Source organism: Ranitomeya imitator, chromosome 1, assembly GCF_032444005.1.
Source record: "Ranitomeya imitator isolate aRanImi1 chromosome 1, aRanImi1.pri, whole genome shotgun sequence".
Classification (NCBI taxonomy): Eukaryota; Metazoa; Chordata; class Amphibia; order Anura; family Dendrobatidae; genus Ranitomeya; species Ranitomeya imitator.
In genome coordinates, this window is record NC_091282.1 from 691,589,557 (window position 1) to 691,606,118 (window position 16,562).

The following is a 16,562-nucleotide window of genomic DNA, read 5'->3' on the forward strand; positions in this document are numbered from 1 at the left end:
CAGGGCAGACAAAATACGCCTGAGCCGGAGCCGCGACAGGAAGACAAGAAGAGGACGTCATCGTAAGAAGATGGGAGGCACCGGACCGCGACGCCCATCGGACCAGAACCGGACTGCAGCTGGACCGCCGCAGGGTGAGTATAATCTAACCTCTTTTTCTCATCTTTCAGGATACATCGGGGACTTATCTACAGCATTACGGAATGCTGGAGATAAGCCCCTGATGCCGGTGAGCTTACCTCACCATCGATTATGGGGGTGACAAATTCCCTTTAGCACTTTACTTTGCAGCTCAGTACCTTGAAGACCGACCACTGCTCCTTGACAGCAGAACATTGAGTTTGTAAGCGCTGCTTTGACGCTGTCTAGGATATCTAAAGTGCACTGCCATCTTCCAATCCTGGCCATCTTCAGTAGTGGTCGGTCTCCTAGGCAAAATAAAATCTTACTATCTCAAGAGCAACTACAAATTTTCATAGTAAGTGGTAAATAGCAGTAGGTCTTGTTTTTGCCCACAGTATCCGTCTATGAAGAAGGGGAAAAACCCTTTAAAAAAAAAAATCGAAATCTGACCTCTGATTGGTATGTATCACAGTTCTTAGACGGACAGTCACATGTAACATACAGCACACCTATGTCTCTTCTCCTGAACGATATTCTAAGCTAATGTATGACCACGGAACAGTCAATCTGTAACCATTTATGGAGCAGGCAATTTTTTTTTCTTCTGTTTTTAGTTCCTTTCTTCCTATAGCAGTAACATTAGCAAAATCTTTTTTTTTTTTTAATCGGGAGCTGATAGGTGACATGAGTGCCAACTGCAATTTTCAAGCCTTTTAAGTGCCACAGTGACACTTGATGGCAGCATTTAAGTAATTAAAGGGGTTTTCTACTTAAGTATTCCCCAACTATAGCACTCATAAAGGAGCAACATCAGAAATACTCTCCCCTCAGTGTGCCTCTGCTCTTCCCTCTGATTTTATTCTTTCCTATGGGCTCATTCTGACGGCTGTATAAGGCTACTTTCACACTAGCGTCGCACGTCGCAATGCGTCGTTTTGGAGAAAAAAACGCATCCTGCAAAGTTGTCTGCAGGATGCGTTTTTTCCCCATAGACTAACATTAGCGACGCATTGCCACACGTCGCAACCGTCGTGCAACGGTTGCGTCGTGTTGTGGTGAACCGTCGGAACAAAAAAGTTCCATGTAACGTTTTTTGTGCGTCGTGTCCGCCATTTCTGACCGTGCTTGCGCAGCCGGAACTCCGCCTCCTCCTCCCCGCAACTCACAATGGGGCAGCAGATGCGTTGTAATACTGCATCCGCTGCCCCCGTTGTGCTGCGTTGTCACAGGATGCGTCGGTACGTCGGCCCGACGCACCACTGCGACGGGCTGACGCTAGTGTGAAAGTAGCCTTACCTGTCCGAGACTGATCTGACAAAACATCAGGTTGCACTAGGACCAATGTTATTCTATGGGGCTGAGCAGATATCAGATTTTTATTCCTCGGACAGAGCCGATCTAGGGACAAAATCTCTGCATATCCGAGTTTGATCAGAAATTCGGATCGCACTGTGCCATGCAAGTCAACAAGTGCGTGGAAAACAGAGGACTGCACCTGGATGACATCTGACTGCAGTCCAATTTCTGTGCACTGAGACAATGGAGAAGATGGAGACATATTTTTTTCTCCATCTTCTCATCTGATCACATACTCTATAACCTTGTAAATGATTGCGCATTGCACAATTTTTCTTCAATCGATTTACACATGGCAGGTTTTTTTTGTTATTGAATTTCCAGGACCATTCAGCTCACTGGCTCTGATATAAACGGCACGAGCTGCTGAGCTCAGTGACTGGCTGCAGCGGTGAGGTGTGTCAATGTGACGTCACCACTACAGAGGCGGGAACAGAGGCCAAGAGCCAGTGCTGGATCTGGCAGGGTGTATGCGATCTGATTGTTATTTTACATGAGTTCTATTGAGGGGACCACTTTATTTATTTATTTTTAAAGGGAAACCTATTTAATCAGTTACCATTGGTTGCTAGCTATGTAACTTGAAGTCATGTGGCTGGCCTACATTAAAAGTGGCCATTAAAGAGGTAATTTGGATTTCTGTGTACTGTATCTAAGTTGTCTTCTATGTACTATGATGCATAGAGGCTGTAGAAGCCAAACTGCCCAAAATGTTTAACAAAAAAACCTATTGCATAAATGATTTCTCCCCAAAAATATTTAAATAAATAAAGTGCCCCCCCTGAAGGAGACAATGTTCCTTAGCCTGCCATTGCATATTAGGTTAATGTTGTGGATCTGGCCAGTAAGGTTCCCCGATCTAGGGGGGGGGGGGGGGGGAGGGGACAAGGATTCAGTGATGTATGTAATGGATGTCTGGCGAAGGGTAACGTTTGCATTGCTGCCCAGCACATGGCAGGCTCTTATATTGTCGAACTTCTGGATGAGCAATTACATCACATTGCAGCGATTATACCTGCACAAAGCTTGTGAATTGCCCTCTGTAAGGTCATTTGAGTAGTCTGTGTGAACTTCCAAGGAGAAAGAACGGCCCCTTTTTTTTGTAGCTGCGCTGCAGTTTTTTGTTTTCTAGCTTGCTAAAACCCGAGGCATCAAGTGCATTGTTCAAGCCCAAAAAGACAAATAAGAAACCTTACAGGCACCTAGCAGACTCGTCGGAAGAAACCCACCAGATACCGGAGGCATCCTTAGAAGGATTGCAGTGGGAGAGAAGGGGTTAAACGCTTGGCACCACAGTCTGCTATCCTAATAATCGCTATAAAGCGCCAACATATTCTGCAGCACTGTACAATCCAGAGTCTCATGAGTCAGCCACTTAGATGGCTGCAGTAGTCACATGAGTAGTCCGGGATGCTCTCACTGCAGCACATTACGGGGTACACCGCTCTGGCCAGTGATTTGATGCAGTGAGTGTGGCCACAGGGCGCCATCAAACCAGAACAGTGGGACTGGGCTAGCAGGACATTGATCAGGTATGTGGATTCATAGAAATCTCATGACCACTGGACTGGGTTTTTTGGGGATATTTTTACGAAGCGTGTACTTATTTCAAATCCACAACATATTAAGGCTACGTTCACATTGGCGTTCCGCCAATGTGCGTCGCTGTTGCGCCGGCGACGCAGCGGCGACGCGCCCCTATGTTTAACATAGGGGACGCGTGCGTTTTTTGGGTGGCGTTTTTTGACACTTGCGTCGTTTACGACGCTAGCGTCGGACGCAAGAAAATGCAACAAGTTGCATTTTCTGTGCGTCCGATTCTTGTCAAAAAACGACGCACGCGTCGCAAAACGCGCGCATTTTTGCGTGCGTTTGTGCGCGTTTTTTCGTGCGTCGCGCGTTGCGTCGCCGACGCAGGGCGGCGCAACGCTAGTGTGAACGTAGCCTAAGGGGTTTGTCCGCTACCAGGACAACCCCTGCTTGATCTAAATGTTCGGCCCCAATAAAATAATAAAGCTTATACTCCCCTCCTATACCAGCGGTGATCCTACGGTGTCGGCATTCACTTTCCCCGGGGCTCTCATGCAGTTGTTGTGACATGTGACCTCGTCGCCCAATCAGCGCTGGCATCACTGTCTCCGCCTTCTGTCGAATAGAACATTAAGAGGAAGTCTCAAATTGCAGCTGATCCTTGACTTCCTCTTCATGATGAATTTGACATAAGGCAGAGACGGTGACGCCATCGCTGATTGGGCGACGAGGTCACATGTCACAACAACCGCATGAGAGCCCCGGGGAAAGCGAGTGCCAACACTGTGGGAACAATGCCAGTACAGGAGGTGAGTATAAGCTATATTATATTATCGAGGCCAAGTGTGGGGTATGAGAAGAAGTTGTCCAAGTAGTGGACAACTTCTTTAAGTTCTCTTGCGGGTGCGCTGAGTTTTATGTGCAGAATTTCCCCATAGAATTGCATTATACGTAGAAAATATGCAGGTAATAAATGCATATAAGTTTAGTGCATTTCTGCCGTTTGTAATGTGCACAAGACTGAATCAATAAAATTTTATCAAAGCTAAATACCAGGAAGTATCAGAAACAAAGCAGCTTTATTTAAAATATTACACACCAACAAGAGGCAAAAAATTCCGTCATAAAAATGCATGTAAAGGAACACAAGTAACCTACAGGAGCTTCTCGCAAAATTAGAATATCATCAAAAAGTTAATTTATTTCAGTTCTTCAATACAAAAGTGAAACTCATATATTATATAGTCATTACAAACAGAGTGATCTATTTCAAGTGTTTATTTTTGTTAATGTTGATGATTATGGCTTACAGCCAATGAAAACCCAAGAGTCATTATCTTAGTAAATTAGAATACGGTACTTTATAACACCAGCTTGAAAAATGATTTTTAAATCAGAAATGTTGGCCTACTGAAATCTACCTACTTGGCTTACTTTTGCATCAATTACTTCATTAATGCGGTGTGGCATGGAGGTGATCAGCCTGTGGTACAGCTGAGGTGTTATGGAAGCCTAGGTTGCTTTGATAGCAGCCTTCAGCTCATCTGCATTGTTGGATCTGGTGTCTCTCATCTTCCTCTTGACAATACATCAAGCAGCTTGGATTGTGGTCTCTCCACTCTTCCTCCAGACTCTGGGATCTTAATTTCCAAATGAAATGCAAAATTTACTTTCATCTGAAAACAACACCTTGGACCACTGAGCAACAGTCCAGTTCTTTTTCTCTTTGGCACAGGGAAGAGGCTTTTGTCATTGTCTATTGGTCATGATTGGCTTGACACAAGGAATGTGACACTTGTAGCCCATGTCCTGGATATATCTGTGTGTGGTGGCTCGTGAACCAATGACTCCAGCATTAAAAACCGCAGCATGTTCATTACTTTTGCGTTTTTTTTGCGGATTTGCCACTACTAAATGCATTGGGAAGTGTCCGGAAAAAACGCGGCAAAAACGCGTCATAACCGCGGCAAAAACGCATGCGGTTTTCTTGCGGATTTCTTTCAGAAAATGTCCGGTTTTCTCAGGAATTTTCTGCGAGAAATCCTGAACGTGTGCGCTTAGCCTTAGGTCCAGAAAATATGCAACTTCAAAAAACTCACATAATACTCATTGTTAGAACGTAGCCTTAAGGTACCTTCACACTAAACGACGCTGCAGCGATCCAGACAACGATCTGGATCGCTTCAGCGTCGCACAGACAGCTCTCCAGCGACCAACGATGCCGGTAACCAGGGTAAACATCGGGTTACTAAGCGCAGGGCCGCGCTTAGTAACCCGATGTTTACCCTGGTTACCATCCTAAAAGTAAAAAAAAACAAATGCTACATACTTACCTTCCGCTGTCTGTCCTCCGGCGCTGTGCTTTCCTGCACTCACTGTGAGCACAGCGGCCGGAAAGCAGAGCGGTGACGTCACCGCTCTGCTTTCCGGCCGCTGTGCTCACAGTGAGTACAGAGAAGCAGAGCGCCGGGGACAGACAGCGGAAGGTAAGTATGAAGCGTTTGTTTTTTTTTTTACCTTTACAATGGTAACCAGGGTAAACATCGGGTTACTAAGCGCGGCCCTGCGCTTAGTAACCCGATGTTTACCCTGGTTACCAGCGAAGACATTGCTGAATCGGTGTCACACACGCCGATTTAGCGATGTCAGCGGGAGAGCCAGCGACCAAATAAAGTTCTGGCCCTCTAGCTCCGACCAACGACATCACAGCAGGATTCTGATCGCTGCTGCGTGTCAAACTGAACGATATCGCTAGCCAGGACGCTGCAACGTCACAGATCGCTAGCGATATAGTTTAGTGTGAAGGTACCTTTAGCCCACTTTCAGTGTGAGTGGATGTTTACACTTTACCGAAGATTACCTCAATGATCCTTTAATCTGGCCTTGAATGTAAATGTATACTTTTTAAAAATTTAGGGTTCGTGTGTAATGGACCTAATACAAACTGACCATTGTTCGCCGAGGTGCTAATATATTAGTGCCTGTATTGGCAGGCAGCTTCTGCACCCGTACGAGCGCTACATATGGAACCAGTTATGTCCGCCATTTGTGGACGTGACTCGTCTGATTATTGCATGGCCGGCAGAAAGCCCAACTTAGGATGAATCCAGCCTGGCGATGGGCAAAACTTCTCATTACCCCAAAATGAACGAGAGGCCATATTAGGCAGTACATCGTTGGGATGACTGAACACTGCTCATAGAGGTTTGTCTAAAATGTCAGACCCCACACCTGATGTCCATAAGCTCTAATAACTGATATCAATAAGGGTCTTCCTGGTGGTGTTCTTTAGATCTTTTTGGAGGCTGCTTATATTACCCCCTAGTGATGCCTGGGGCACTCTGCCCGATCACATAGAATGATGGAGCTTTGGTAATGTCCCCGTCTCCGGAGGTCCTGCTTATGTGAGGACTTTTTAATAGGTTGAGGTCACCACATTATCACGATAGACCCAGTCAAACAGGTGATATTTCTATTTTTGGACTCTTAATCGTCTTTGTCTGTAGGGATTAGGGGGTTAATTAATTTACTCATTAGAATCTTAGATGATTAGTAACGCGTGGCGTTCGTTGTCTGGACCACTCAGGATTATTTCATCTACTTGTATAATTCCTCGCTGTTTGATGGATGCATTCTGGATGACCCTTGAGCCCTTCAGAAAAGGCCTTTTACTTTTATGGCATCTTAGTCCGTACACCTTACAGTCCTGCCGGCTGCCCCAATGCGGGCAGTGATGATGATGTTCGTGCTGCAAAATATGATGATGCTATATTAAGTAAAATAAATCTGTTCACTAGGAGCCTCTGCTTTTAAGAAGTCTTGTCACCTGGTTGAAAATGGCCAGTTTTTTCTTTTACTTTACTCTTGCTGCTCCCCTTAGTATTGTTTTAGTATTGTTTCTTTTTTTCTTTTATGGCCTTTAATAAAGTAGTAATACAGAGCAGCCTAAAGACATATCCCGGAAAATCCTGTGAGTCACACAGAACCGTGAAAATTAGCGCATAATAATAATAATAATAATAATAATATTATTATTATTATTATTATTATTATTATTATTATTATTCTCACCGGAGTAGCAGGAATAAAATAAGAGCAAAACTAACCACTGGTGATCCATTTAAGTTACGTTTACACCTAATGACCAGTGGCACAACTTGATTGCTGATCGATGGTAATTTTTGACCTACAGACCTCCGCTTCCAATGTGCTCTGAAGGATCTGTAGATTCTCGCTATGTGACCCCACCAGCTAGTTTCCTGTTCTTATCTCAGATGATGTGCCGTACATTGCCCACATGACCGGTGCCTGCTTTATTATTCCCACAGACATTGAGTGTCATCATTTCCATCCCTCTCGCCATTTTTCACAAGAGCACATGTGCGTTATTACTTTCATACATGAGAAAAACGTGTTTGTGGAAGGAATGAACAAGCAAACAAAAATGTATGGCACGCAGCATGATTGAAAGTCAGCTGGTGGGTTCATGTGACTGATTCAGAATCTCACACCGTCAAAATAGCTTGACGCTGCCGAATTACAAAGTTTCTTAGCATTGTTGAGACGCTTTTTTGACATTTGGAAAGTTATTCCTACTACACCCCCTTTTAAGGCATTTTATTTTTCTACTTTTTGTAAGTAGTTTATTAGCCCTAATTGTGATATATTTTTATTTATAAGTATTTGTGTAATCATATGTATATAGAATTTTTATATGTATGTGATTTACAAGTAGACCCGACTTGTAATATATCTCTACTTTGCTTCTACAGAAACGCCATGCACCACCAGGTTTGAGAATATATCATGTTGATGGAGAACAAGAGGAGGAGTTGAGCACCTTGCCTGGTTTCTTGAGAAAATCTAAAGACCTCACGTGGGAATTAAGAATGAAAAGTATGCCCTGCTATCTAGATGTGCTGAAAAGGATGAGAGGGGAGTGATGATGGCAAAGAATAAGGAGCCGCGCCCCCCGTCATATACCATTAGCGTGGTAGGATTGTCCGGAACCGAAAAGGATAAAGGCAACTGTGGTGTTGGAAAATCGTGTTTATGTAATCGATATGTCCGCCCAAAAGCTGACGAATATTATCACGAACACACCTCTGTCCTTAGCACAATTGACTTTGGTGGCCGTGTTGTCAACAATGACCACTTTCTGTATTGGGGTGACGTAACGCAGGTAGGAGAGGATGGGGTTGATTGCAAGCATCACATTATTGAACAGACCGAGTTCATAGATGATCAGACTTTCCTTCCGCATCGTAGTACGAACCTTCAGCCCTACATTAAGAGAGCAGCAGCGTCAAAGATTCAATCAGCTGAGAAATTAATGTACATTTGCACAGACCAGCTTGGCCTGGAGCAGGACTTTGAGCAAAAGCAAATGCCCGAAGGAAAGCTGACTATAGATGGTTATGTTCTATGCATTGATGTTAGCCAAGGATGCAATCGAAAGTTCGATGATCAGTTAAAATTTGTTAATAACCTCTATACGCAAGCAGTAAAAGCAAAGAAGCCCATTATCATTGCCGCCACAAAGTGTGATGAGTGTGTTGACCACTATTTAAGAGAAGTCCAAGGATTTGCCTCGAATAAGAAAAATTTAATTGTCGTAGAAACCTCAGCCAGAAACAATATAAATGTTGATACTTGTTTCACAGCACTAGTGCAAATGTTGGACAAAACACGAGGAAAACCCAAGATTATCCCTTACCTTGAGGCATTCAAAACACATAGACAAATAGTTGCATCTGCTACTGATAAGTTCGAAAAGCTTATTGTACAAACTGTGCGCGACTACCACGCAACTTGGAAAACTATCAGTAATAAATTAAAAAACCATTCAGATTATGAAAATTACATAAATTTAGAGGGAACACTAAAGGCTAAAAACACATTCTCTAAACACACAGATCAGCTCAAACAAGAGCACATTCGAAAAAGAAAGGAGGAGTACCTTAAAACACTACCAAGAGCACTCAATACATTACTGCCAAAGCTTGAAGAGGTAGAAAACCTAAGTTGGACAGATGCTCTTCAGGTGCTAGAGAACAAGCCTGAATTCAGCCTATGGTTTGTAATGCTAGATAAAACCCCATGGGATCAGTCAGATCATATTGACAAAGTAACTGACCGACGGGTTCCTTTTGATCTTCTCTGCACGTTAGACTCCGAGAAAGTTTATCAAAGCCATGTTCAACACTTGGTTTCTGAGAAGAAGAGACTGGAAATGAAAACCAAGTTTAAAAAAACCCTTGAAAAAATACCATTCATTTCGCCTGGTCAACCTTGGGAAGAAGTGATGTGTTTCGTTTTGGAGGATGAGGCATATAAATTTATCAACGAGACTGACCGATATGAGGTATATCGTAAACACCAGCAAGAGATCATTGAAAAAGCCAAAGAAGAATTTCAGGAGATGCTTTTTGAGCACTCTGAGCTATTCTATGACCTAGATCTTAATGCTACCCCAAGCACTGATAAAATGACTGAAATAAATGCCGTTCTTGGAGAAGAACCGAGATACAAAGCTTTACAGAAGCTCGCAACTGACAGAGAATCTCTTCTTCTGAAGCACATAGGGTTTGTTTATCATCCAACTAAGGAAACCTGCCTTAGTGTCCAAAGTTGTATGGACATAAAAGTTGAGCAAATACTTGCCAACAGTCTCTTGCAGTCGAATCTTAGCCGCTTGAACTTGTATCAAGATGGAACCAATCTTGACAAGGTCAACCTTCTCATTCTTGGTAAAGACAACCTTCCTCAAGAGATGGCCAATGAGATTAGGACCCAGTCAACAGATGATGAATTTGCCTTGGATGGAAAAATCTATGAGTTAGAACTAAGAGCTGTGGATGCCAATTCCCCATATCTTTTTAGCCAATTATGGACTCCTGGGTTTAAACCACACGGCTGTTTTTGTGTGTTTAGCTCAATAGAGTCACTTAATTTTATAGGTGACTGCATTGGGAAAATTAGATGTGAAGCTCAGGCGAGAAGAGACAAGGATATTGCTAACCTTCCATTTACATTAATTTTGGCTAATCAGAGAGAGAGTGTCAGTAAAAACATGCCGATATTAAGGCACCAAGGGCAGCAATTGGCCAATAAACTCCAGTGTCCCTTTGTGGATGTGCCAACTGGCACATATCCTCGAAAATTTAATGAGGCTCAAATCAAACAAGCGCTTAGAGGAGTACTAGAGTCTGTCAAGCACAACTCTGATATTGCCAGTCCCGTTCCTGCAATTAAAGACCTTTCAGAAGCAGATTTAAGAATTGTAATGTGTGCCATGTGTGGGGATCTTTTCAGTGTTGATCTTATTCTTTCCCCCTTTCTGGAGTCACGCACTTGTAGTGCTGCTCAGCCAGGCCAAAATAACTCTTTAATGCTGGATAAAATAATTGGCGAAAAACGGAGAAGGATTCAGATAACCATTTTGTCATACCACTCCTCAATTGGAGTTAGAAAAGATGAACTGGTTCATGGGTACATTCTTATTTATTCAGCCAAGCGGAAAGCATCTATGGGAATGCTGCGTGCTTTTCTGTCTGAAATTCAGGACACCATTCCTGTTCAGCTAGTGGCGGTAACGGACAGCCAAGCAGACTTCTTTGAGAATGAAGCCATCAAAGAACTAATGACTGAAGGAGAGCACATTGCTACAGAAATTTCAGCAAAATTCACAGCTTTATATTCTCTGTCTCAATACCACCGCCAGACGGAGGTCTTCACGCCATTTTTCAGTGATGTTCTGGAAAAGAAAACTTCTATTGAGAATTCGTATTTGGCAGAGAGTCGTAGAGAGGCAAGTCAACCATGTGAAGATGTTTTTCCATATTCACCACGTGGAAACTCGCCAGCCTACAGCTGCTATCCCGATTCAGAGGATGATACAGAAGCACCACCTCCTTATAGCCCTATCGGGGATGATGTGCAACTGTTGCCAAAGTGTAATTTGGACAATGAAGGGAACGAGTATCCTACACACAGTACTCCATTAAATTGCCACGATCATGAGCGCAACCATAAAGTGCCTCCACCAATAAGACCTAAGCCTGGTGGACCCAAGTCTAAGGTGAATAGGCTAGACCCAAATCTCGTCAGAGCTATTGAAGCTGGCATTAGCAAAAACCCAAGGAAGCAATCGCCTCGTTACCCATTGGTACACCCTGAAGATGCCGATTCATCCGATAACTACGCAGAGCCAGTTGACACAATACCAAGGTCCAAAGATTTCATTAATGACCTGTATGCAGATCCAGATGATGGCCAGAACCACATTCATAAGTTGCATCATTTGTTTCCTAACGCACAAGGAGATGAAGAGAACGGTATCACTGACAGAAATTCAAGACAGGGAGAGAGAAGGCCATCAAAGTACAAGTACAAATCAAAAACGCTGTTCAGCAAGCCAAAATCGTACACGTATAGGCGAACCCATTCCGATGCCAGTGATGAAGAGGCACTTACCACCATCCCTGGAAAGGACAGAAAACGGAAACCAAAACACAGGCCAAGTGAAGAAGACCCGCTTCTTTCTCCAGTTGACACTTGGAAGGGCGGCATAGATAACCCAGCAATCACCTCAGACCAAGAACAGGAGGAAAGGAAGACCAAGAAGAAGCCACCAAAAGTAAAGGAAGAGAAGAAGGTAGGTTTGTTGGATTTCATTAGCTGGTGTGATATTGATGGATGTCTGTGTAGTCCAATAGGTTTTACTAATAACCAAAGAATTCTTGTGTTTTGCTCCAAAAGACTAGATTATTTCTAGTTTCCTAGATCTGGCATCATTTTACATTTGGATAAAAATGATCTTGGTGATTATCTCTTTAGAATATTGAGTGATTTACTATCTCTTTCCAATGTTGTATCCCAATGAATATTAATTGCAAACTATCCTACAGTGGATGGATAGGATTAGTTCCTGTCAGCCGGTATAGGTAAGGTCTGTGTCAGATCAGCAAACTGTAAAGGAAACTGTTAGTTTATATTCTAAGGATAGACTGAGATGAGAGAATCATAATGAAGGGCTAAAAGAGTATAAACGTTTATGAAATTATTAAAGTGTAACTTAACCTTTATAGTGATATTTCAAAATTTCATAGCCCTTAAGAAAATTGCTTACGTTTTGGTCTTGATTCTCAACTCATCGCTCAAAAAACCCCTTAAGTGTGCGGCTTGAGAGCCCGGATTATACATCTGAATGAGCACACTGCTCCATTCATACCCCAATCTGTGTCCGGACTCAGCGAGGTGCTGTGCCCTACTGTCTCCTGAGCTATGCACCTCTCTAGTGGGGAAAGAGTTTGAGGACCTGCAGACTTGTGAATCCTCACAGAGCACTCTGTCTGGATTCTCCAGGAGCAGGTAGTCATGTTACCGCAAGTATGTGATTTGCATACTTCCTGCCACATTCAGACTTGACTTGTCTGGCCTTGCTCAATACACTTGTATTGAGTGAGGCTGCGCACATCTAGTCGGCATGTGACAGCATGTACGCAAGTGGCAGACTTGTGGTCACGCTCCTGACATCGGCGATTCATGACAGTATGCACTTTGCGCTGTGAGGATTTTCAAGTCTTTGGTTACATAGTGACAGCAGACAGCAACCCCTTTAAGGGCAAATTAATCTAATATATAAAGCTGAATGTGTGTATGTGTGTGTATGTCCGGGATTGGCATCTGCACCGTCACAGCTAAAGCCACAAAATTTTGCACAGTCACACGTCTGAACCCCGAGAGCGTCATAGGCTATGCTGTGAGGTGAAATTTTAACCCCGCGCTTTCCAATTGACCAAACCATTTTGCCCCTATCTACATAATGGGGGAAAAAGTGAAAGGAAAAGTGTTGGAGGCAAATTGACAGCTGCCAGATGTGAACAAGGTGGACTTAGAGTGAGAGCGATGGCGCCAAAGAGTATATACCGTACAGTTGCTAAAGTGGGGCCCCGACATGGGATACTCACCACACACAGGGACATGAACACACACACAAAATGCGCCACACACTACCACGTGCTTGAACACATATACCACCCTCAGCACACATTTCACCACACATACACCAACCTCGCCACATAAAAGTCGAAACACAAAAGTCGCCGCTCTAGGCTCACGCAAAACTAGCCACACGTGCAAAACTCACCTCATGGAAAACTCACCACACGCAAAATTGCCACATGCACAAAAGTTGCAACACATGCAAAAGTTGCCTCACACAAAACTTGCACATACTCAAAACGCACCACACCTAAAACTCGCCACGCGCAAAACTTGCTGCACACAACTTGCTACACTAACCTGCAACTCGACTCGCAAAAAGTTGCTACACGCATGTCGCCACACACAACTTGACACATGAAACTCGCCCTAAAACACACACAAGTCTGGTATTATCCTATAAAAATCTGATTAATAAGCAGACAAACTACAAGAGCACCAAATGTGCCATATAGGAAATACGGCAGCTGTCAGTCACATGACCTGTCTATTATGTGTATGTGTGAGCTAATATATACTGCCAGGGGGAGGGCTTCCTGTTGGCTGGGGATTGAGCAGGCTGCCAATTTATCTTACAAATACTAAGGTAAAAATACTGACCAAATAACGTGTGAACGAGGTCTAATACAGGAGGAGATGACACACAGATATATACTATATACAGGGGAGATGACACACAGGTATATACTATATACAGGAGCAGATGACACGCAGGTATATACTATATACAGGAGGAGATGACTTACAGGTATATACTATATATAGGAGGGGATGACACGCGTATATACTATATAAAAGAGGAGATGACACATAGGTATATAGAGGAGATGACATACAGCAAGTATATACTATATACAGGGGAGATGACTTACAGGTATATACTATATATAGGAGGAGATTACATACAGGTATATATTATATACAGGAGGAGATGACACATAGGTGTATATACAATATACAGGAGGAGATGACATACAGCAGGTATATACTATTTACAGGGGAGATGACATACAGGCATATACTATATACAGGGGAGATGACATACAGGTACATACTATATATAGGAGGAGATTACATACAGGTATATACTATACACAGAAGAGATGACATACAAGTATATACTGTATACAGGAGATGACATACAGGTGTATACTATATATAAGGGAGATGACAAACATGTATATACTGAGGTGAAAATGAGAGGTGTGAGGTGAAAATAGTGGAGTGATTGGAAAATGACAGATGTGAGGTCGAAATGACAAGTGTGAGGGGGGAATGAGAGGGGTGAGGGGGAAAATGAGGTGTGAGGGGGGAAAATGAGAGGCGTGATGGGAAAATAAGAGAAGTGAGGTGCTATAACTAACCAGATTTTTACTATGCCCAGGCAACGCCGGGCTCTTCAGCTAGTATATAAATAGAAAATAAAGGTATAGTTACTCTAAATAATACTACTGGCACAAATATACATGTCTTATATGTATATATAGCTGGAAAATGTAGACAAAATAGCTGTTTTCCTTTGCTGATCCAGGACAGTAAGCCCTTTTTTATGTAGGGATGACGCTTACACCACTATTTTGCCGGATGTTTTTTTTTGTTTTGTTTTTTGTTTTTTTAATTGCAGCAAAACCATGTAGTTTTTAAAATAAGAAACTTCCCAAATTTAAGGTACCTTCACACATAAAGATTTCGTTAACGATATTGTTGCAACGTCACGCTTTTTGTGACGTTGCAACGATCCTGCTAACGATCTTATGTGTGACAGCGACCAACGATCAGGCCCCTGCTGGAAGATCGTTGGTCGCTGGGGAATGATCAGGACCTTTTTTTGGTCGCTGATCACCCGCTGTCATCGTTGGATTAGCGTGTGTGACGCCGATCCAACGATGTGTTCACTTGTAACCAGGGTAGACATTGGGTTACTAAGCGCAGGGCCGCGCTTAGTAACCCGATATTTACCCTGGTTACCATTGTAAAAGTTAAAAAACAAAAAAACCAGTACATACTCACATTCCGTTGTCTGTCACGTCCCCCACCGTCAGCTTCCCTGCACTGACTGTCAGTGCCGGCCGTAAAGCAGAGCACAGCGGTGACGTCACCGCTGTGCTCTGCTTTACGGCCGGCGCTGACACAGTCAGTGCGGGAAGCTGACGCCGGGGGACGTGACAGACATCGGAATGTGAGTATGTACTGGTTTTTTTTTTTTTTACTTTTACAATGGTAACCAGGGTAAATATCGGGTTACTAAGCGCAGCCCTGTGCTTAGTAACCCGATGTTTACCCTGGTTACCCAGGGACTTCGGCATCGTTGAAGACAGTTTCAACGATGCCGAAGTCTTTCCCCGAATCGTTGGTCGCTGGAGAGAGCTGTCTGTGTGACAGCTCCCCAGCGACCACACAACGACTTACCAACGATCACGGCCAGGTCGTATCGCTGGTCGTGATCGTTGGTAAGTCGTTTAGTGTAGCGGTACCTTTAGAGGGAACACTGTTTTGGACTAAATCCAAACACTGTGTAGGTTAATTGTATGCTTAATTGTAATATGAGACAGAGTGAGTCGAAAGAGGATTATTTGTAAGGGGAAAAGTGTATTGTATTTGGTAAATGCCTTTTAATGCTTTATATTTAAGTGCTATATTGAATGCAGGTTACTCTCTCAACAATACATTTTTTTTTTAATATTGAGCAAAACATTTTGCCTTTTTGTAATTCAGCTCCAAAAGTATCTAACTACTCCAAATCCCGGTCGTTGTTCATTGGTTATATCTATTGTACGAGGTGTCCCATGTGTCCACATAGGGTAGATCAGGGGTGTCAAACTGCATTCCTCGAGGGCTGCAAACAGGTCATGTTTTCAGGATTTCCTTGTACTGCACAGGTGATAATTTAATCACCAACTCATTTGTGTAGGTGATTAAATTATCACCTGTGCAGTACAAGGAAATCCTGAAAACATGACCTGTTTGCAGCCCTCGAGGAATGCAGTTTGACACCCCCGTGGTAGATAACTCATCCTACTGATGTGTAGGGGGTGCTGGTCCTCTGTTATATTCCTTCTATTGTCCCCGGGGCGTAGATCATGCATCAGTACTGTCTGATCACAGCCGCGCTCCTTCTTGTAGGAGTTGTGACACAGAACTATTCTTGATTTGTTCGTCAATTTGCCACAGGTGTATTAGATGTGCTGTATATGGCAAGTTTTATTTCTGGAGTGAAATTACTATAAGTATCTCTCATCTCCATGGAAATATTTTCTAGGTAACTAACTGTACATGAAAATGGTTTAAACGTGTGAATGCAGAGCCGTCACCTTCTCAGCAGTGACTGCTTTGCATGTAAATGTCATTCTGTTGCAGATGTATTGTTAATAGGGATTCTAGGTTGCTACTACAACCCCTGGCAAAAATTACGGAATTGCCGGCCTTGGAGGATGTTCATTCAGCTGTTTAATTTTGTAGAAAAAAAAAGCAGATCACAGACATGGCACAAAACTAAAGTCATTTCAAATGGCAACTTTTCCCTTTCCCCATGACGGCACACCTGAGAG

General features: G+C 43.2%; 1 protein-coding gene across 1 annotated transcript in view; it reads left to right on the forward strand.

Annotated features, from left to right (window-relative positions):
• ARHGAP5 (Rho GTPase activating protein 5) overlaps positions 1-16,562 on the forward strand; it is a 93,986-nt gene that overhangs the window by 27,349 nt on the left and 50,075 nt on the right. Inside the window, exon 2 of the mRNA XM_069730490.1 lies at positions 7,782-11,665. Coding sequence (XP_069586591.1) covers positions 7,952-11,665 — 3,714 coding nt within the window. The 5' untranslated portion in view covers positions 7,782-7,951. The remainder of the gene's footprint in view (positions 1-7,781; positions 11,666-16,562) is intronic.